Below are 22,700 nucleotides of genomic sequence, written 5' to 3'. Positions count from 1 at the left end.
ACGGGGTACTGATTGGGGATGATCAGCCATGATCACATTGAATGTCGGTGCTGACTCGAAGGACCGAATGACCTACTCCTGTACCTAATGTCTATTGTCAATTGTCAGTAGTGTCAGCTGAAGGGGGATGTTAAAGGCTAATAAGTAACATCCACTTTATTGTTCAAGAAGGAACTGCAGATGCTGGAAGATCGAAGATACACAAAATTGCTGGAGAAACTCAGCGGGTGCAGCAGCATCCTTCGCTCCATAGATGCTGCTGCACCCGCTGAGTTTCTCCAGCAATTTTGTGTACCTAACATCCACTTTATTGTTTGGTTTGTGTTATTCTCATTAGATCTCATATCCTCCATCCCACCACGTTTACACAGACTGAGCCAAACCTCTGTTTATTCTTTCCGCTAGACTCTAGCTAGCCCGTGAAGGACCTTGGCAATCGTGTGAAACTGTAATGATGATAGCAGAGGGACTAGAGGAAGTCTGGATATTTAAGTGAGTAATTATACTATTACTTTCACACATGTATTTTCAATCCAAATTAATCTTTCATGAAGTATTTTATTTAAAACATCTTCCCCCCACACAGCAAAAACCCAGCCACTACCAAGATGAAAACGAAAAAAAAATAAGCTTGTAGTCCACTGTGCTGGAGCAACTCGTTGGCCAGACAGCATCTCTGGAGAACATGGATAGGTAATGTTTCTATCCATATTCTCCACAGATGCTGCCTGACCCGCTGAGTTACTCCAGCACTGCGTATCTTCTTTGTGCACGTTCCAGTTTGCTTATTACTAGCTGTTATATTAATTGATTAATCTCAGGCCCACAACCGCTCAAAATCGATGAACTGTATTTAGGGAGCACACCCAGACTGCAGGGTGCAGGAAACAACACCCTCACAACCCACCCCCTCCCCAGACCCACCTGTGCAAGAGTTTCAGTTCACACATTGTTCTCATCAGACGTCTGACAAAACCAGACTGGAAATGACAGCTCCTCAGTGGCCAGGAAATGCCCGAGAGGAGGACCTGGGTGCGGTCAGTGTATCCTCAACCACTTTGTGCATTGGGATTCAAGGAAGACACACAATAAGAATGAATGACCATAACTCTTCTCCTTCCTGACTGGCTGACTTGTGTATTTCTGTGTGTGTTTTATTTTGTTCTAAGTCCATCAGCGGGTAGAGCTGCTGCCTCACAACGCCAGTTACTGAGTTCCATCCTGACGTCCGGTGCTGCCAGTGTGTGTGCAGGGTGTGGATGCTGAAGTGGGACAACGTGGAACTAGTGTCAATGGGTGATCGATGGTCGGCGTGGACTCTGGGTTTGTTCCCTTGCTGCACCTTTCAATCAAGGGTCTCAATCCGAAATGTTCTCTATCCAAATCCACAGATGCTGCCTGACCCGTTGAGTTCCTCCAGTACTTTGTGTGTTGCTCCAGACTCCAGCATATGCAGTTCCTTGTGTATCCAATGTCCAGTGTTTGGAACAGCTGGAAACCATTCATACAAAGGTACCTCCAGCCATTCACTGAACAACAGCGCATGGCATCGCCCATTGCCAAGTTAGAGTAAGACTCTGTCAATGGGCTGTGGCAGCGCAGTGGGTCAGGTCTGCAAACCTCGTCTGCCAGAACGCCTCTATTTCCGTTTAGCCTGTAACATTAGCCGGGCTGGGATGGGATCATAAATCATTTCAAAGATAGAGCTGGCGTGTGTATATAAAGCAGCATTGCTCGCCACGGCGGCCCGTCTGCTGGGGGTCACAGTCAGACATGAGGATGGACTTCAGCAAACCTCCCCCCTGGCTATCCCTGCTGTGTGTCTGCTGTGTTCTACACGCCGCCACCTGCGCTGAAAGCGCCGACAGCATGAAACAGAGGAAGCCTTTTTTCGAGCGGTTCCGACGCTTGGAGGAGCAGGTGTGTGACAGCGATCTCTGTACACGAGGGGGCTTGTTGTTGTTCCCCTGGGACACGGGGAACTGCAGATGCTGGAACCTCCAGCAAAACACAAAGTGCTGGAGGAACTCAGCGGGTCGGGCAGCATCTCTGGATAGAAGGAATGGGCGACGTTTCAGGTCGAGACCCTTCTTCAGACTGAAGAACGTCACCCATTCCTTCTCTCAACAGATGCTGCCTGTCCCGCTGAGTTACTCCAGCATTTTGTGTCTTTCTTTTGCTGGAGGAACTCAGCGGGACGGGCAGCATGTGTGGAGAGAGTGGACAGGCGACGTGTCGGTTCGGGACACTTTTCTTTGACTAGTTTGAGGAAGGACATTCTCTTGCATTCTCTGGAATTTAGAAGGATGATAGGGTTCACATAAACATATGCAATTACTAAGGGTTTGGACACGCTGGAGGCAGGAAACATATTCCTGATGTTGGGGGAGTACAGAACCAGGGGCCACAGTTTAAGAATAAGGGGTAGGTCATTTAGAACGGAGATGAGGAAACACTTTTTCACCCAGAGAGTTGTGAATCTGTGGACTTCTCTGCCACAGAAGCCAGTGGAGGCCGGTTCACTGAATGCATTCAAACGTGGGCTCTTAGGGCTAGCGGAATCAAGGGGATATGGGGAGAAGGCAAGAACGGGGTACTGATTGTGAATGATCAGCCAATGGCGGTGCTGGCTCGAAGGGCCGAATGGCCTACTCCTGCGCCTGTTTTCTATGTATCTATGTACACGCTGATGAAACGCGTTTAGAATTTAAGCACTTCTCGGGACAATTCCAGGTGGAATAAAATGAATGAGGTGAAAAGGTTTACCGGCCAGAACATGAATTTGTGGGATATCTTTATCTGCCTCCGTGTCCAAATGAAACATGTCCTCGCAACGGGACACAGAGGCCGCGGGCAGAGCCGCTGCCTCACAGCGCTAGAGACCCAGCTTCTATCCCCACCCCCCTGCTCTCGGTGTGGAGTTTGTACTTTCTCCCCGTGGGGTTCCTCCCACATCCCAAAGGCGTGTGGGATTGGAGGGTAATGGCCCCGAGTGTAGGGAGTGGATGAGAAAGTGGGTTAGCATCGAACTAGTGATGGGTGAGCGATGGGCGGTGCGGACTGGGTGGGCCGAATGGCCTGTTTCCGTGCTGTATCTTTCAATCAATAAACCTCTGCTGCTTGGTGTTGTAACATGTCACCTCCTCCCATTCATTGCCGTAGTTCCGTCGTTTCCAAGAACTGAGCCTGGCACGGTTGCAGATCATCTCCGAGAACTTCAACGCTTCTTCCACCGTGGATCTCCGGCTGGAGATACTGGCCGAGCAGTTCAGGAACATCACGGCCACCGTGAGCGGCCTCCAGGCGGCCACCAGCCACGACATCACCAGCCTCAAATCATGGGTCAAAAAGCTGCTGAAGGAAAACAAGAAGATCGACCTGAAGATGTCCACCTTGGAGAAAGTGGCGAACGAGAGGGGCAAGCAAGCGTGGACGGAGAAGAAGCAGCAGGGCGAGGTCACCTCCAACCTGAACAGCCAAGTGGAGGAACAGAGGCAGCAGATCAGCGCCCTAACGGCGGGCAAGGAGCGGCTGCACAAGGCCATGGACAGGATGCAGGAGGACATCAAGGAGCAACATGTCCAAATAGCCCGCTTCCAGCAGCAGATGAAGAGCGCACTGCAGAATGATGCGCTCTCCGTCAGGCCCACCTCTCCGGACCGCGACCCCCCGGCAGCCCCGCCAGTCCAGCGAGCCAAGGTCCTCAACCAGTCGCCCAGTGGCGCGCAGAGGTCGCCCGCAAAAGAAGGGTCAAGTATGTACTATTTATATGAATGAATGAATGTATGAATCGATGAATGAATGAGCCTGGCACGGTGCAGATGATCTCCGAATGAACTTCAACGCTTCATTGGCCGTGGTATTCACATACAAGGAATGCTGGCCTTGGTGCTCTGCCCGCAACCGTGACAACCTCATACAGCGACCAGCCACGGAATGACACATTGAACATGGGTCATTACTACATGACCATTACTATTAGTTCAGTTTATTGTCACGTGTACCGAGGCCCAGTGAAAAGCTTTTGTTGCGTGCTGACCAGTCAGCAGAAAGACAATACATGATTGCAATTGAACCATCCTCAATGCACAAATGCATGATAAAGGGAGTGCAGAGAAGGTTCACCAGACTGATTCCTGGGATGTTAGGACTGTCTTATGAAGAAAGACTGGATAGACTTAGTTTATACTCTCTAGAATTTAGGAGATTGAGAGGGGATCTTATAGAAACTTACAAAATTCTTAAGTGGTTGGACAGGCTAGATGCAGGAAGATTGTTCCCGATGTTAGGGAAGTCCAGGACAAGGGGTCACAGCTTAAGGATAAGGGGGAAGTATCCTTTAAAACCGAGATGATAAAAACTTTTTTCACACAGAGAGTGGTGAATCTCTGAAACTCTCTGCCACAGAGGGTAGTTGAGGCCAGTTCATTGGCTATATTTAAGAGGGAGTTAGATGTGGCCCTTGTGGCCAAGGGGATCAGAGGGTATGGAGAGAAGGCAGGTACGGGATACTGAGTTGGATGATCAGCCATGATCGTATTGAATGGCGGTGCAGGCTCGAAGGGCCGAATGCCCTCTACTCCTGCACCTAATTTCTATGTTTCTATGTTTCTAAAGGGAATAACGTTTAGTAAAGCCAGCAAGGTAAAGCCAGCAAAGTCCAATCATAGATAGTCCAAGTGTCACCAATGAGGTAGATAGTAGGTCAGGACCGCTCTCTAGTTGTGATAGGATGGTTCAGTTGCCTGACAACAGCTGGGAAGAAACTGTCCTTGAATCTGAAGGTGTGCGTTTTCACACTTCTGTACCTCTAGCCTGATGGGAGAGGGGAGAAGAGGGAGTGGCCAGGGTGAGACTGGTCCTTGATGATGCTGCTGGCCTTGCCGAGGCAGCGTAAGGTATAGATGGAGTGGATGGAAGGGAGGTTGGTTTGTGTGATGGTCTGGGCTGCGTCCACAACTCTCTGTGATTGGCTGTGAAAGCTGCCAATGTGTTCAGCCAGCAAGGCTGTTGAAGGCTTCCCACCAACTAAACAAACATCCTTCTCCCCAATTAAAATCACAGCCTCCCATCATTGATCAGCACTTAAAATCTCATCCAAAGGATGCCGGCTTGCATTGATTTCAATTGCCTCTCCCTCCAATTAGTTGTAGAGCTGTAACAAGCCCTTCGGCCCACCTTATCCATGCCCATGTTGCCCTACAGGGCTAGTCCCACTTGCACGCATTGCCCTACAAACCTGCCCTCTCCACATCATGTTATGCATTTCACTTCACCCCAACACAAGTAAAGGTGAGATGTGGAAACAAGGAACTGCAGATGCAGATTTACAAAAAAAAGACACTAAGTGTTGGAGTAACTCGGGTGACATTTCAGGTCAGGACCTTCCTTCAGACCCAAAACGTCATCTATTCATGTTCTCCAGAGATGCTGCCTGACCTACTGAGTTACTCCAGCATTGTGTGTCTTTTTTTTGGAAAGCCTGCATCTGCAGTTCCTTGTATCTTTAGTTTAGTTTAGTTTAGTTTAGAGATACAGCATGGAAACAGGCCCTTCGGCCCACGGAGTCCGCGCCGACCAGCGATGCCCACACATTAACACTATCCCACACCCACTAGGGACATTTTTTTTTACATTTACCAAGCCAATTAACCTACAGACCTGTATGTCTTTGGAGTGTGGGAGGAAACCATAGATCTCGGAGAAAACCCAAGTAGGTCACAGGGAGAACGTGCAAACTCCGTACAGACAGCACCTGTAGTCAGGATCGAACCCAGGTCTCTGGCGCTGCATTCTCTGTAAGGCAGCAACTCTACTGTCGTGCCACCGCGACCGCCTGTCCAAATTGTACCATCTGTCCAAATGTATTTTAAAAGACACCATTGTATCTGGTTCTACAGCTTCCTCTGCCAACTGGTACAGAAACGGAATTCCTTCTGAGTGAAAAAGTTGCCACTGAGTTCCATCCTAAACCTCTCCCCTCTCACCTTGAGGCTGTGCCCTTTAGTTATAGAATTCTCTACGCTGGAAAAACATAATTCCAATGCAAAGTAAAAGTTTTCAAATGTAAAAAATCATCCCAGTAACATTTGCATTGGTTTGTGATACAGACCTTACATTTAAATTAGGATATAAAAAGATAGGAAAAGCCCCTAACATCCGAAACACAGCTGCATTTTTCATGTGAAATTTTCCAGTCTGAAGAAGGATCTCGACCCGAAACATCACCCATCCCTTCTCTCCAGAGATGCTGCCTGGCCCGCTGAATTACTCCAGCAGTTTGTGTCTGTCTTCGAGTTAAATCAGCATCTGCGGTTCCTGCCTGTGCATTTTTCATAAACCAAGTTGTGATTTAATCAAGGCAGTGGTAAGGAAATACTTGTTTTGTGAGTGTACACATCGTGCTCTATTCCATTTATAAAGCAAGGCCACGATTAGATGTTTCACTAAAATTAATACGCAGTGCTGACACTTCAGCTCTCTCCCACGCCCACTCCCTCCCAACCCCAGAATAGTTGTGTGTTTCAAAATCCCAGTCTGCAGAATGATGAACAGTCACAATAATCCAGAGCATGATGCTGCTAAATTACATCCATGGAGTATCCAGGTTAACATTCTGCAAATGCTGTTAAATATAAATGTTAGTAAACAATTTATGATCTATGGCCAGTAAGTGGATAATGAGGAGAGGAAGTTGGTTCACTCAGTGAAAAATTCATTAGTAACAAGCATAAAGCTTCCAGCATACAATCAGGGACAACATTTGTTGATTTTGGTGAGTAGTTAAGTCAAATTATATCTTCGTCGTTCAAGAAAAGTCGAAGAGTGTGGATTATGTCAGAGTTAAACACAAAGTGCTGGAGGAACTCAGTGGGTCAAGCAGCATCAGTGGAGGCAATGGACAGATGGTGTTTCAGGCCAGGACCCTTCTTCAGACTGATTGTAGCATGGGGGAGAAATCTGGAAAGAGAGGTACTCTTTCTGCCCACTACTGCAAGCAGTCCGAAGAAGGGTCCTGACCCGAAACGTCGTCAAGATCTGACAAATAGGTTTCATTTAATAATTGTTTAGATGTTGAATTGATTTTGTTTTATTTGTAGTACATCCATTCTACAGCTTCTTCATTTTCCTTTATTACAGTCTGCAATGTGAAATCAATGCTGCATTTTCCCAATTCTTCCACTGAAAACTATGCAACATTCAGCAAAAATCTTTCCACTGGCCTATTTGAAATGACCATCTGTTCTTGGGTCAGCACCAAGTCAAATTATTTAGGAACCATACTGTCGTACGCCACGGAAGACAACGACAACAAATTGGTGCTTCACGGCAGGAATACCAGCAAACAAAGCAGCATCCATCTTGTAATCGGAGATCCAGCGTACCGAGAGCTTCCTGTGGAACCTCTCCTAGACGGCCACTGGCACCACCTCTGCATTATATGGTCCTCCTTCGAGGGTAAGTACTGGTACTACATAGACAGGCGTCTGATAGCTGCTGGCTCCAAGTTTCAAAAAGGCTATGAGATCCCAGCTGGTGGAATAATTATAGTAGGCCAGGAACAGGACAAAATGGGAGGGGAATTTGACCACACTGAGGCTTTTGTGGGGAATTTGGCTGGATTCACAATTTGGAACCGCGCTTTGTCTCCTGGGGAAGTCTCAGGCATTGCCACAGGAAAGGCTCTGCCTGGAAGCAGAATTTTAACCTTCAATGATATTTCCACTCTCAACGGCGCTATTCAACATGTTAATTGTACATGCTTAGATCATTGTTACTAAGCCAACTGTACTGTATTGGGATTCATTCAACACTGCCTTCTACCATATACGGCTTTTGGCAAATGCAAAGTGTATTGTACGGGAATTCAGTTGTATTTTTCATCTTTCACCTATCTGATTTACAACAAAAAATGATTTGAATACTCTCAGAAACCAAGCAGTGATTTTGTCTAACGTTTTGATTGTAGTATAACTGCAAACATGTACTATTAAAAATAAAAGGCTTGTGACATACATGAAAAAAGTTCAACATGTGTAAAGATCTTCACCGAATATAATTTAAGACCAAGTATGAGGATTCTGAAATTTTAATGCCTAAAGTAGCCTTGCAGAATCTATTTTTTGTAAATACTTATAATTTATAAACTTAAATTGTGTCATATTAATTGGAAAGCTGATAATTAAATTTAATTATGTATTATAGTGCTTCCTTATGAAGGCCTGATCATATTTGTTGGTATCCTGTGGTGACTCCTTACTGAAATGCATTAATTATACTTGTATTTTTGTAATATATTTTACTGATAAACTGATTTGATATCAAACTTCCGCTACATGTGCTGCATTTTCTTAATACTCATATTGCTGTATCAATTCCAGGGGTTTGCATCAGGTTGTGTATTTAAGATTTAATAGGAACCTGAGGGGCAACTACACAAAGAGTGGTAGGGATATGGAACGAGCTGCCGGAGGAGGTAGTTGAAGCAGGTACCATTGCAATGTTTAAGAAACATTTGGACAGGTACAGTACATGGATAGGATAGATTTACAGGAACATGTGCCAATCTATGATCATTATCCCTCTGGGACTGCAAATAAAATGTTATGCAAGAATACACAGGTCCAACTACAAATATTTAATATAACATTGCTGAATCTTTGTTTGTTTCTACTACACACGAAGTAAGGTCAGTTCAGCTCATTGCAACATGAAGTAGAAGGAAGGATTCCTTCATAAAGTAAAATCTTTTCATGTGGGTTATTAAGTGCTCAGAACACGGTCAAGTCAAGATAACTTTGTTTATTGTCAGGAAGGAACTGAAGAGACACAAAATGCTGGAATTACTCAGCGGGACAGGCAGCATCTCTGGATGCCTTCCCAGAGGCCATTCAGACGGTAAATGCCTATCTCACCAGGGACTAACTCTACTGAACGTTTTTCCTTCCATTATTTATTATGTAAAATAATATGTGTGTTATGATTGTGTTTATAGTTTGTTTGGTTGTTTGTCTTTTGCACAAAAGTCCGCGAGCATTGCCACTTTCATTTCACTGCACATCTCGTATGTGTATGTGACAAATAAACTTGACTTGACTTGGATAGGAGGAATGGGTGACGTTTCGAGTCTGAAGAAGGGTCTCGACCCGAAACATCACCCATTCCTTCTCTCCACAGATGCTGCCTGTCCCGCTGAGTTACTCCAGCTTTCTGTGTCTATCTTTGTTTAATTGCCAGCTGGACAAGTACAGTGAGGTGCAGGCAGGTACAATGAGAATCTTGCAGCAGCATTGCCTGCACATGGGCCCAGATACACAACATCAAGCGTTACCACGTTGCCACGTTACGGCGTTGGCGTTACCACGTTGCCACGTTACGGCGTTGGCGTTGCCACGTTGCGACGTTGGCGTTACCACGTTCCACGTTATGGAGTTGGCGTTGCCACGTTGCCACGTTACGGCGTTGGCGTTACCACGTTGCGACGTTGGCGTTACTACGTTACGGCGTTGGCGTTACCACGTTACGGCGTTGGCGTTACCGCGTTGCCACGTTACGGCGTTGGCGTTACCACGTTGCCACGTTACGGCGTTGGCGTTACCGCGTTACCACGTTACGGCGTTGGCGTTACCGCGTTGCCACGTTACGGCGTTGGCGTTACCACGTTACCACGTTACGGCGTTGGCGTTACCGCGTTACCACGTTACGGCGTTGGCGTTACCGCGTTACCACGTTACGGCGTTGGCGTTACCGCGTTCCACGTCGCTGACGCACGGACTGACGCGCTGACGCGCTGACGCACTGTCCCCGGCGCGGGTCACATGAGCGGCCGCGGCAAGATGGCGAACGTGACCAAGAAAGTTTCGTGGGCCGGCAAGGACGAGGAGCCGCGGCCCGGGGAGACCACGCCGCTGATCAACGGCTCCCCCACCGCCGCGCACACACAGGTAGGTGGGTGACGGACACACAGCGGCCCCGGCACTAATGGCCCGACAGGGCAGCGGGGGAGAACAGTGGCGCGGACAGGGGTGGAGGGGCCGAAGGGGCGCTGGCCCAGGGCTGGTGATCTCATCAACGTCCCCGCTCCTCTCTCTGCTTATGCTCTCTATCATTGTCTTTCTCTCCCTCCTCCTCCATCCATCACTCTCTCCCCATTCCCTCCCTCCCTCCCTCACCGCCCATCTCTCCCTCCTCCATCCACCCCTCTCCATCTCCCTCCCCCATTCCCTCCCCCTCCATCTCTCCCTCCCTCCATCCATCCACCCCCTCTCCATCACTCTCTCCCCATTCCCCTCCCTCCCTCTCCCCCATCTCTCCCTCCTCCTCCATCCATCACTCTCTCCCCCCCCCCCCTCCCTCCCTCCCTCACCGCCCATCTCTCCCTCCATCCATCCGCCCCTCTCCATCACTCTCCCCCATTCCCTCCCTCCCCCCCCCCCCCCCCCTCTCCCACCCCCCCCATCCCCCCCCTCCCCCCCCCCCCCCCCCCCCCCCCCTCCCTCCCCCCCCCTCTCCCCCCCCCCCCCATCTCTCCCCTCCTCCATCCACCCCTCTCCATCACTCTCCCCATTCCCCCCCTCCCCCTCCCCCCCCCACCACCGCCCATCTCTCCCTCCTCCATCCACCCCTCTCCATCACTCTCTCCCCCATTCCCTCCCCTCTCCCCCTTCCCCCCCCCTCTCTCCCCCCCCCCCCCCCCCCCCCCCCCCCCCCACTCTGGTGCCCGACCATTCTTGTGCAAGTTTAATTTCTCCTCTCTTCACTTTTTGTAAGCAAGCTGTGAATTGAGCTCATGGTTGCAAAACAGCATCTTCCGATTCACAGGAGTGCATTTCTCAAATGCCAGGAAAATAAAAGCAGAAGAACTCCTTGGCAGCAAATTTAATTTCTACTGTTATTTTTAGTAACATTTTTAGTTCCTCAAAATCCTTTGACTTGCATGGGCAGTTGGGAGGATTTCTTTGTAAGCTGGAGAAATGACAACACCCTGTAGGGAAATGCGTGTAAATTTGAAAACCTCAGAACATTTAAAACCCGCTGAGTTTCTCCCGCATTTTTTTGTGTACCTTAAATATAATCGTAATCTGTTAGAGATAATTCATTCTACTAGTCGTAAATAACATGCTAAAAATAAAACCTCAAGTCAACTTTGTGGAGACTGGTTAACAAAGTTATCAGATATGAGCATTGTGATAAACAAGAATGCATGACTAAGAACCATGAGGCTAGATGTCTTTGAAACACTTGGTATGATAATGTGCATAAGAATTATGGCCATTAGACATTTCACGAGCTAAACAAGGAATCGCATTTATAAACAATTCCGTAGAAATTAAGAGAACTTACTATGATGATAGAATACGTTCAAACAGAAAACCTTTGTATGCAAAGATGAAACTAAAAGGAGACAATATTGCAGTCTAGTTGCATTTCATTATGACCAATGTCTGAATTATTTGTATGCACCCATAGATCAAAGATCACAGATGTTTTGAGTCAAAGATATCACAAGATGCAGTTAGACAAAAATTGCCAGAACTCCAGCACAGAGAATTTGTAAAAGTAGAGAACACATTGAAGCTCATGTTCTATCATGTGTTGCCTAGAATTAGGTGATAATATCCTTTATGTTGCTTTTAATGTCATTAATAAAGGCCAGAAGCAATTGCAAACAAATTAAATTACATGGAATCCAAACTAGATTATGGAGATATTTATAAGAATTTATTGGGCAGGCTAGGACTTTATTCCTTGGAGCACAGGAGGCTGTGGGATGATCTTATGGAGGTTGTTTAAATCAGGAGGGGAATAGATCCATTCTAACTTATGACCAACTTTTTCCACCTGTCATTCCTTTTTTTCCCCACAACAAAATTATTCATAACTTTTCAAACCCTTTGGGAGAGATTTTCAGATTTCGACTGAGCAAAAAAACAACTGTTTTCTGAAATTGTATTGTATTCCTCACCTCATTAAGGATCTTCAGTTCTCATTAAGGCTAAGTAAGGTTTGATTGCTGTTGCCAATCTTGTTTATAGGTCCCTGATTCCAACTTTTTTGTGTGTAATAGTTTGCAGTAATATCTGTGAGCAGCTGAATAATAGTGAGCACAGTTTGGTTGCTGCCGACTATGAAATCTAAGTTATTGGGATAACTACCGATTATTTTCTGACTTTTGGCTGTGAGCTACGCTAACCCCAACTGAAACCGGATATCGATTGATGCTGAAAACGTGAAAGAACTGAATAAAACAGCAGGTTGGAAAGTATCCGTGAAGAGAAAAACTGAGTTCACATTTCATGTTGTTGACCTATCATCAGTACAATAGATAAAAACTGCACTCATGAGTATTTCTAGTGTTTTGTTTTTAGATACACATCTTAACTGTGCCTCCTAAAGTGGTTATCTACAGTGCATTTAGAAAGCATACAGACCCTTTCTTTTTCCACATTTTGTTACATTACAACCCTATTCTAAAATGGATTAAATTCTTTAATTTTTTTTTTTTAATGAATCTACACACAATACCCCATAATAAAAAAGCACAAACGGGCGTTTAGAAATATTTCCAAAGTAATTAAAAATAAATAACTGAAATATCACATTTACTCAAGTATTCAGACCTTTTACTCAGTACTTTGGCAGCGATTATAGCCTCGTCTTGGGTATGACGCTACAAGCTTGGCACACCTGTATTTGGGTAATTTCTCCCATTCTTCTCTGCAGATCCTCTCAAGCTCTGTCAGGTTGGATGGGGAGCGTCAATGCAAAACTATTTTCAGGTCCCTCCAGAGATGTTCATTCGGGTTCAGGTCCAGGCTCTGGCTGGGCCACTCAAGGACATTCACAGATTTGGCATGAAGCCACTCCTGCGTTGTCTTGACTGTGTGCTTGGTGTCGTTGTCCTGTTGGAAGGTGAACCTCCGCCCCAGTCTGAGGTCCAGAACGCTCTGGAGCACGTTTCATCAAGGATCTCTCTGTACTTTGCTCCATTCATCTTTCCCTCGATCGCGACTAGTCTCACAGTTCCTGCCGCTGAAAAACATCCCCACAGCATGATGCTGCCACCACCATGCTTCACTGCAGGTATGGTATTGGCCAGGTGATGAGCAGTGCCTGGTTTCCTCCAGATGTGACATTTGGCATACAGGCTCATCAGACCAGAGAATCTTGTTTCTCATGGTCTGAGAGTCCTTTAGGTGCCTTTTAGCAAACTCCAAGCGGGCTGTCATGGGCCTTTTACTGAGGAGTGGCTTCCGTCTTGCCACTCTACCATAAAGGCCCGATTGGTGGAGTGCTGCAGATAGAGTTGTCCTTCTGAAAGGTTCTCCCTTCTCCACAGAGGAACTCTGTAGCTCTGTCAGAATGATCATCGGGTTCTTGGTCACCTCCCTGACCAAGGCCCTTCTCCCCCGATTGCTCAGTTTGGCCGGGCAGCCAGATCTGTGAAGAGTCCTGGTGGTTCCAAAGTTCTTCCATTTAAGAATGACGGAAGCCACTGTGCTCTTCGGAACCTGCAATGCTGCAGAAATTGTTTTATACCCTTCCCCAGATCTGTGTCTCAACACAATCATGTCTCTGGACAATTTCTTCATGGCTTGGTATTTGCTCTGACATGCACTGTCAACTGTGGGACCTTATATAGACAGGTGTGTGCCTTTCCAATTCAATTTAATTTACCACTGGTGGACTCCAATCAAGTTGTACAAACATCTCGAGGATAATCAATGGAAACAGGATGAACCTAAGCTCAATTTTGAGTGTCATAGCAAAGGCTCTGAATACTTATGTAAATGTGATATTTCCGGTTTTTTTTAATTGCTTTGCAAAAATTTCTAAACACCTGTTTTCACTTCTTTATTCTGGTGTATTATGTGTAGATTTATGATTAAAAAAAAATAGAATTTAATCCATTTAAAAATAAGGCTGTAACATAACAAAATGTGGAAAAAGTGAAGGGGTCTGAATACTTTCTGAATGCACTATATACAGAATAAGGAAACTGCAATACTTTCCCCATATCATTGTCTGACGTGCATTTTTTGAAAAATTGTGTTTTCTGTTATCACCCGCCTTTTATATAAACCATGCTCCTCTTCTAAAATAGCATGGACGATTTTTATTTGATTTATTTTTGTAGACCAACTTTTTTCGGATTCAGAGGCTGATCACAGTGAATCTAGATGATGATGATCCAACACACGAGCAGGTAATTTACCATTTGTTTTCATTTACAATGAAATAGATATTTGCAGTGAATCTTTAATACAACATATATTTACATATATACAACTGATTTTTAAGGTTGCGATTTGATAAGTAGAGCCTATTTCTGAGTCGCAGTCCTTTGTTCCACAATTATTGAAACTCTGTTTTGTGGGAATGAAATATCTGGGTGTGATCATTGTTGTCAGTCTCTTTTTTATTCGTTGGTGAACTTTGAAGTAAAACAAATCTATATTACATCCTGGATCAAAGTATGTTTTCTCAGTTGTTTTTGTGCAACTTTTCCTTAGGATGGAGTTTCAGCTGCTGGTGTGCCCAAGGAAATTCCACGTACAGAAAAGCTGCTTTCACTTAAGTATGAGGTAATGGCCACTGCTTGTTGTCTTATATACTTTCATGTTAAGTTGATGCTCCTGTTAGTTCAGAGTAAATGATAAAAGGGTTATTTTGTACTATAGCATACCTTCACCTGCACTGGAATAAACCTGCAGTAATAGCCACAAAATGTAAGGTGTTCAACATTAAGACAAGGACAAAGTATCTGCTCTTCATAATATGCACATTTCAAATTATGACATATTTTGCCTTGTATAACAAGAAACATTTGGTGGTGCTGGCTCGAAGGGCCGAATGGCCTCCTGCACCTATTTTCTATGTTTCTATTAGTGGAGTCGAGGGTTATGGGGAGAAGGCAGGCACGGGTTATTGATAGGGGACGATCAGCCATGATCACAATGAATGGTGGTGCTGGCTCGAAGGGCCAAATGGCCTCCTCCTGCACCTATTTTCTATGTTACTATGTCTTGTCATATCATGTTTGTGAGCTGTATGGCTTTGATTTATTTTAAATTTGTTTTTATTTAAGAGCCTTGACTATGACAACAGTGAAAATCAATTGTTTATGGAAGAAGAAAGAAGGATAAGCAAAATAGTAAGTACTCCTGTGAAATCTAATCATTTGTTTCAAAAATACAGATTCTAATTCGGACAAAATTAAAGGGTTTCTCTTCTACTGGGTTTACCATTGCTGCTCATGTGTGTTTATGCTTGTGTCAGTCTACCTTTCTGATCCTTTGCTGTAATGTTTCTGCTTTTGAATCCCATTTTTTGTGACTAGCTCAACTTTCACTGGAATTTAGAAGGGTGAGAGGGGATCTTATAGAAACATGTAACATTCATAAGGGATTGGACAGGCTAGATGCAGGAAAATGTTCCAGATGTTGGGGAAAGTCCAGAACCAGGGGACACAGTTTAAGAATGAGGGGTCGGCCATTTAGAACTGAGATGAGGGAAAACTTTTTCACCCAGAGAGTTGTGAATCTGTGGAATTCTCTGCCTCAGAAGGCAGTGGAGACCAATTTACTGGATGCTTTCAAGAGAGAGTTAGATTTAGCTCTTGGGGCTAATGCAGTCAAGAGATATGGGGAGAAAGCAGACTGATTTTGGATGATTAGCCATGATCATAGTGAATGGCGGTGCTGGCTTGAAGGGCCGAATGGCCTACTCCTGCACCTATTTTCAATGTTTCTAAGTTTCATTGATGAACACAGTTTTCTCTCGATACTCAGATGGTATGCGGAAGACTAGATTAGGGTCACAGTGAGAATGAGACTGTAGCTGTGAAGGAGTGTTTCGATCTCACTGTCTGATTATTTTTACCAGTAGTTGTCAGGCATTTTTAGGTTTCCCTAAACAGTTTAAGTCGTCAGCAACAAAACAAACTGCTGGAGGGAGTCGGTGTGTCAGGCAGTTTCTGTGGAGGGAAATGGACACTTGATTTTTGGTCGTGGCCTATCACCTAAACTCGATCTAACCGTCCATTTCCCCCCAACAGTTGCTGCCTGACTCACAGACTTCCTCCAGCGGGTTGCTTGTTGCTCCAGGTTTCAGTATCCACAGTCTCTTGTGTTTCCAGGTTCAGTAATTAATCAACCACTTTACATATCCAAACCTGATATACTGCACCACTGATGAAATCCATCAAGTGATGGCTAAAGTGTGGGTCAGTGCAAAGGAGCAAAGTCAGGGAGTTCTTGGGACTGACTCTTGGTTCAATTATCGCAGGAATGAGTGGGTTAACCTATGATGAGCGTTTGACGGCACTGGACCTGTACTCACTGGAGTTTAGAAGGACGAGGGGGTACCTCATTTAAACTTATCGAATATTGAAAGGCTTGGATAGAGTGGATGTGGAGAGGATGTTTCCATTGGTGGGAGAGTCTAGGACTAGAGGTCATAGCCTTAGAATTAAAGGACGTTCTTTTAAAAAGGAGATGAGGAGGAATTTATTTTGTGAGAGAGTGGTGAGTGTAGAATTCTTTGCCACAGAAGGCTGTGGAGGCCGTCAATTGGTATTTTTAAGGCATGGATAGACAGATTCTTGATTAGCACGAGTGTCAGGGGTTATGGGGAGAAGGCAAGTGAATGGGTTCGGAGGGAGAGATAGATCACCCACTATTGAATGGAGGAGTAGACTTGATAGGCCGAATGGCTAATGCTGCTCCTATCACTTATGACCTAATTAGTCTGAAGGCATATATTAGTCCAGGTTCAGGAACAGCTTCTTCCCCATAGCCATCAGGCTATTAAACACAACGAATAAGCTATGAACTCTGAACTGCAAAAGACTATATTATCATTTGTTGTTTGCACTATATTTGTTATTTATTGAACTTTTTCTTTTTGTTTCCCATTATATACAATGTTTACATATTCACATATTCTGTTGCGCTGCAGTAAGTAAGAATTTCATTGTTCCGTCCGGGACATATGACAATAAAACTCTCTTGACTCTTGATTTGAGATTAGAACATTTGCAAAGAGACCATAACTGTGGCTTGTTTTACTTGAGTATAAACCACTCTGTTTGGAAATGTGAGAAATCTATCCAGTATAATGGCTTCCCAAATGTTGGCGATAGTGCATGACCTTTAAATCTCTTTATTACTAAAACTCTTGTCTTGTTTGTTTGTCCGTTTGTTTGCCTGGTTTGTATTGGCGCAAAAATGGTACACGATATACAATTTTTGGCCCACCTTACTCACCGTTGTCCTGTGATGTAAATTAAACAAGTTTCGATCAAATTGATGGTATATTTTACATTATTGATGTTTAAAATATTTTAAAAAACAGCGCCCCCACTTGCCCCGTCCCCACGTGCCGCCTTTACTTGACAGGGGTCACAAAGGCCACCCCACGGGTCCTCAGCGCGGCCTTTCCACAATTTCAGACCGCCATCTTTTTTCCCCGTCACAATGGCGACCCGACGACTCCACGGGTAAGTTTCCTTCTATTTTAATTTCTGCCCCCCAGGCTGGGGCTGGGACTGGGGGCGGAGAGAGGCCGCGCCAGGTACCCTCGGCCTTCCCCTACCCCGACTCCTGGACGCTTCCTCCCCCACAGCCCCCGCCTCAAGCCCTCTCCCCCTCCCCCGGCTCCAGGACGTTCGCCCCCCCGACATCCCCCGCCTCAAGCCCTCCTCCCCGGCTCCAGGATGCTCCAGGATGGAGTTATGGAGGGAGGGAGAGAATGACAGGGTAGGAGAAGGGGGAGGAGGACAGGGGAAAGGGAGGATGAAGGAGGGGGAGGGAGTGCTGGGGGGGGATGAGGGGGAATGGAGGAGAATAGGGGTAGGAAGAGAGATGGCGAGGCGCAGTTGGGGGAGGGTTGCCACGACTCGCGTCACAATGGGGGTCTCTTGCTTCACAGCGGGAACCCCTCAGCCACGCCTGCACAGTTGGGGCTATGGGCGAGTGGTAGAATATTGCGTTGGGGGAACGGACCCAACGGGTGCGACTCGATCCAGTACTTTATAAAACTCTTCTAGTGAAGCATTTTACTGTGGTTTTTATATCTAAGCTGCAACCTGTTGATATAGGATCCAAAATACAGTGCAAGTTCTTTGGAAGGTAGACTGCATTGCAGCACCAGGAAAGTGAGATCTGAGGGATTTAAAGTTAAATCATATAAACAATAAGTGAAGCATGATTGGTATAAATGCTGAACCACACATAAACACAATAAAAACATTGACTTTCTCAAACTTCAAGTAACCCTTGCTTTCTCCCCTCTCCATCCCCCCCATTCCCAGTTCTCCGACCAGTTTTCCTGTCTCCGACTACATTTAAAATCTATCTGATTTGTTGTTAGCTTCTCCAAGCTAACAATGATCTACATTTTCCTTCCCATTCCCTTTGCCCTGTTTTCACATCATCACACTTCCTTATCTATGTCATCTCTCAGTTAGATAGAGCTCTAGGGTCTAGTGGAATCAAGGGATATGGGGAGAAGGCAGGCACGGGTTACTGATTGGGGACGATCAGCCAAGATCACAATGAATGGCGGTGCTGGCTTGAAGGGCCAAATGGCCTCCTCCTGCAGCTATTTTCTATGTTTCTATGTCGGTCTGAAGAAGGGTCTTGACCAGAAACGTCACCCATTCCTCTCCAGCGATGCTGCCTAAGTTACTCCAGTATTTGTGTCTTTCTTCCGTTTATCCCAGCACCTGCAGTTCCTTCATACACATAAAAACAATGGCTTTACTCATTAGCTAATCGATTTCTCAATTAGCTATCTGATTAAAAATCAAAGTATTATTCAGTGCTGAATGATCGATGTATAATGGAGTAATCACAAGATTCTTACCATGGGTCTCTGGGCTGTTGCTGTCCAATCAATACACATCAAATAAATATAATCTCGGCAAATATTACTTTAGACGTGCCTGGTCAAAACTCCTTTTTAAATTAGTGGCCACTGAATAATAGAAAGTTTTTAAGCTAGGGGAAATGTGAAAGTCTCACTTACTCATCCTGCTTTTGACACTGAAGATAGACACAAAATGCTGGAATAACTGAGCGGGGCAGGCAGCATCTCTGGACAGAAGGAATGGGTGATGTTTTGGGTTGAGACCCTTCTTCAGACTGAGGGTCGGCAGAAGGAGATACAGAGATAAGGAAGGGTAAGGTGTGTGAAAACGAGACATCAAAAGAGAAATCTCCCTCTCCCCCGGCTCCCGCTGAGTTACTCCAGCATTTTGTGTGTACGTTTGGTGTAAACCAGCATCTGCAGTTCCTTCCTACACATTTTGTATTGCTTTTGACAACTGGTCTATTTGTTAATTTAGTTATCAAGATTAGCTGATGTTGTAGTTCTTGTGGTTGACCATGGATAAGTGATAAGCTTATGCTTGGTCCAATTACAGCATTCATTCACAGAAACCCTTCACAGTGTCATGTGGTAGTTTGCTCACAACTGTAATATTGATAATCTAATTAAGGCTTTTTCTTTTTCCCCTTCCTCACAGGGCTTTCATGTACTGGAAATCAAAAGATGGATTGTTTGTTGCCTTATTGGAATCTTCACTGGCCTTATTGCCTGCATTATAGATATTGTTGTAGAATTACTCGCTGATAAAAAGTACCAAATAATTAAAGAAAGTATCCTTTGTGATTATGGCTTGTTGCAAAATACTGTTACAGACTTCATCCGCTTGGCTTTTTAAAAATGTGTTCATGTTTTCCACAGAAGTTATATTGACATTCCTTAACAAACATGCAGATATTGATAAATCTACAGAGAGTGGCGGATTATCCATTTCCCTTGTACTCTGGGCATCATTGAACGCTGCTTTTGTGATGATCGGCTCTTTCCTGGTGGCTTTCATAGAGGTCTCGAGGCAATTTGTTTCCCTAAATAATTTTAAACCTGATTAAAGGTAGACAAAAATGCCGGACAAACTCAGCGGATGAGGCAGCATCACCCGCTGAGTTTCTCCAGCATTTTTGTCCACCTTCGATTTTTCCAGCATCTGCAGTTCTTTCTTGAACATTAAACCTGATTAAAATGGCTACTTATAAACTAAAACGTTAGCATTACTGAAATCATTTACAGGGTTAATTTTGTGATGGGATTTCTATAACTCTGTAGCTATATTATACTGTCCTCTTTATTTGTGTAGTACATTTAATTTGAGCGCTGGTGCTTTTATAATGAATGAAAGAAAGTATTCCTGCTGATAACATCCTGTGTGGCTGGTAGCATTCCAGCTATGGCCAGCTTTGCATCTTGGAGAAAATTAGCATTTCATTTACTTTGTATATGTGGTACATAAAACCTACCATAAGTTTGCCCTTTGTATTCATTTTCTCTCTTCACTCTTATCTTTTGAAGATCTTGGTCATTGCTCTAGATTTTTTCTTTTATTCCACTGTTTTCAAGGATCTTGCCATTCACAGTATATTTACCGTTGGTGCTAATTATTTATTTACTATCCTCTAATACCTGCCTTTCATTCTTGTGTCATCACCAGTGTTTTCTCATGTAGGCTTAATTAATATGATCAGCTCCTGCATGTCTCAATTATTGATCGATCTACTTGGCATTGTTAAATAAGTTCTCTGCCAAAATATGATTGAACACAGTCAGGCGTTAAAATTTAACGCCATTTTGAAGTTGACCCATCTTTATATTATACTTGTTTTATGTTTCACTTAGCCTGCAGCATCTGGGAGTGGAATTCCACAGATCAAATGTTACCTAAACGGAGTAAAGGTTCCTCATGTGGTTCGACTGAAGGTAGGCAAAATATTTATGAAGTTGCAGAGTTAAAGTCATGGAATTCTATCGCCGGAACAGACTCCTTGGACCAACCTGTCCATACCTCCTATTAAACACTTAATCTCAATGTTCTTTTCCCTCTTATCCCCATCAAGTCTCCCTTTATTTGTTGCTACCCATCTACAGGGTTATAGAGTAAATGTGGATAATTCCACTTTAGGTAAATAATTAGCATAGACGTTATTTGGGGGTCTGAGGAAAAAACCTGTGCATTATGTGAAACGGTGATCAAATCGATGTTGACTTTCAAAGTACAGGTACATTTGTGTGTGTAGGAAGGAACTGTAGATTTAAACCAAAGATGGACACTAAATGCTGGAGTAACTCAGCGGACAGGCAGCATCTCCGGAGAGAAGGAATGGGTGACGTTTTGGGTCGAGTCTCTTCTTCAGACCAAGTACATGTGTACTTGATAAGGAATGAATCATCGATCTTTGGGCTCATAGAGAATTGTAGAGCAGGAGCACTTGATAATACCATCATCCCCTCCAAGCTGGTTGCCAAGCTCACGGATCTGGGTCTCTGCGCATCCCTCTGCAATTGGATCCTCGACTTCCTCATCCACAGACCACACTCTGTCCGTATTGGTGGAAATATGTCATCCTCGATAACAATCAGCATGGGAGCACCTCAAGGCTACGTGCTCAGCCCCCTGCTGTACTCACTCTATACTCATGACTGTGTAGCCGGGCATAGTGTGAACCCCATCATCAAATTCGCCGATCTTGAATTTCAAAGGTCCAATAGAGACATGATCGGATCAAATGCAGTAATATTTGGGATTCTCAACGTGTAAGCATTGAGCACAAAGGCAAAGAAGGGTCTTGACCCAAAATGTCACTCATTCCTTCTCTCCAGAGATACTGAGTTGCTCCAGCTTTTTGTGTCTCTCTTCGGTTTAAACGAGCATCTGCGGTTCCATCTTGCACAAAGAAATTATGGTAATCCTTTAAGTGGGAGTAAGAACATTGAGATTAGTTTTTAATTGTCGGCATGGACATATTGGACCATTGTTCAATTAGATAATGTCCACAGGGCTGTTATGGTCTTTGAAAGTCACTGAAAAGTCCTTGAATTTATAGCTGTTCCAAGTGTACGATGTCCAATTCTGATTCTAACTTTATGCCAAATATGAGTTGATTATATTAATCTTTCCAAAGTTAGTGTAACCTGTGTTATGCTGGTGTGGAACTCTGTTGCCCTCCTCACAGGGACATATGTATGCCTGTAGAATGATGGGTGTACTTATTATCTTGCAGACGCTGGTGGTCAAAGTGCTCGGTGTTATCTTCTCAGTTGTTGGAGGGCTGGCCGTTGGAAAGGTAAGGTGCCGCAGAGATAATTGCTTGTGCGAGCAGCAGATAATTAGTGTTTACAAAACCCTACTGCACAAACACTGTTCTCATGGATCTGAAACTAGAGAAGACAATATATTTATCATAAGACTATGAGGCAGCAAAAAAAAACTAAAGTGTGAAACAAGAGTTGAATTTTTATGCTTTCCTACATCCAATAAATAATGTGTTTAACCGTTAGTATTTTGCGGTAAAATAATGTAATTAGATGTTAAAGCATGTGATATTTACCCAATATGTGGGCAGTTTTGTTCGTTAGAAAGCAATTTATCATTTTTGTGTTGGTTTGATGCAGCAATGAGATTTAGTAACTCAGTGGGACAGGCAGCATCTCTGGAGAGAAGGAATGGGTGACGTGACGTTTCGGGTTGGGACCCTTCTTCAGCCTGACCCGAAACTTCACTCATTCCTTTTCTCCAGTGATGCTGCCCGTCCCGCGGAGTTACTCCAGCTTTTTGTGTCTTATCTTCGGTTTAAACCGGAATCTGCAGTTCCTTCTTACAC

At 44.6% G+C, this 22,700-nt stretch overlaps 2 protein-coding genes across 2 annotated transcripts in view; both read left to right on the top strand.

Moving 5' to 3' along the window:
* The first annotated feature begins 1,709 nt into the window (after positions 1-1,709).
* LOC129706622 (pentraxin-4) lies at positions 1,710-8,315 on the top strand. Its single transcript, XM_055650975.1, has 3 exons — positions 1,710-1,920; positions 3,163-3,754; positions 7,141-8,315. Exons 1-3 carry the CDS (start codon positions 1,774-1,776, stop codon positions 7,779-7,781), a joined length of 1,380 nt encoding a protein of 459 aa, XP_055506950.1. The 5' UTR covers positions 1,710-1,773; the 3' UTR covers positions 7,782-8,315.
* Positions 8,316-9,787: 1,472 nt separating this feature from the next.
* Positions 9,788-22,700, top strand: part of clcn7 (chloride channel 7) — a 44,024-nt gene continuing 31,111 nt past the window's right edge. The window contains exons 1-8 of the mRNA XM_055650974.1: positions 9,788-9,944; positions 14,138-14,206; positions 14,514-14,585; positions 15,089-15,154; positions 19,529-19,661; positions 19,783-19,892; positions 20,719-20,799; positions 22,101-22,163. Of these exons, the coding sequence (XP_055506949.1) occupies positions 9,819-9,944; positions 14,138-14,206; positions 14,514-14,585; positions 15,089-15,154; positions 19,529-19,661; positions 19,783-19,892; positions 20,719-20,799; positions 22,101-22,163 (720 nt within the window). The 5' untranslated portion in view covers positions 9,788-9,818. The remainder of the gene's footprint in view (positions 9,945-14,137; positions 14,207-14,513; positions 14,586-15,088; positions 15,155-19,528; positions 19,662-19,782; positions 19,893-20,718; positions 20,800-22,100; positions 22,164-22,700) is intronic.

The sequence above is a fragment of the Leucoraja erinacea genome, chromosome 20 (assembly GCF_028641065.1).
Source record: "Leucoraja erinacea ecotype New England chromosome 20, Leri_hhj_1, whole genome shotgun sequence".
NCBI classification, from domain to species: Eukaryota; Metazoa; Chordata; class Chondrichthyes; order Rajiformes; family Rajidae; genus Leucoraja; species Leucoraja erinaceus.
The sequence above is the reverse complement of the archived record's forward strand: the minus strand, read 5'-3'. Positions and strand labels throughout refer to the sequence as shown.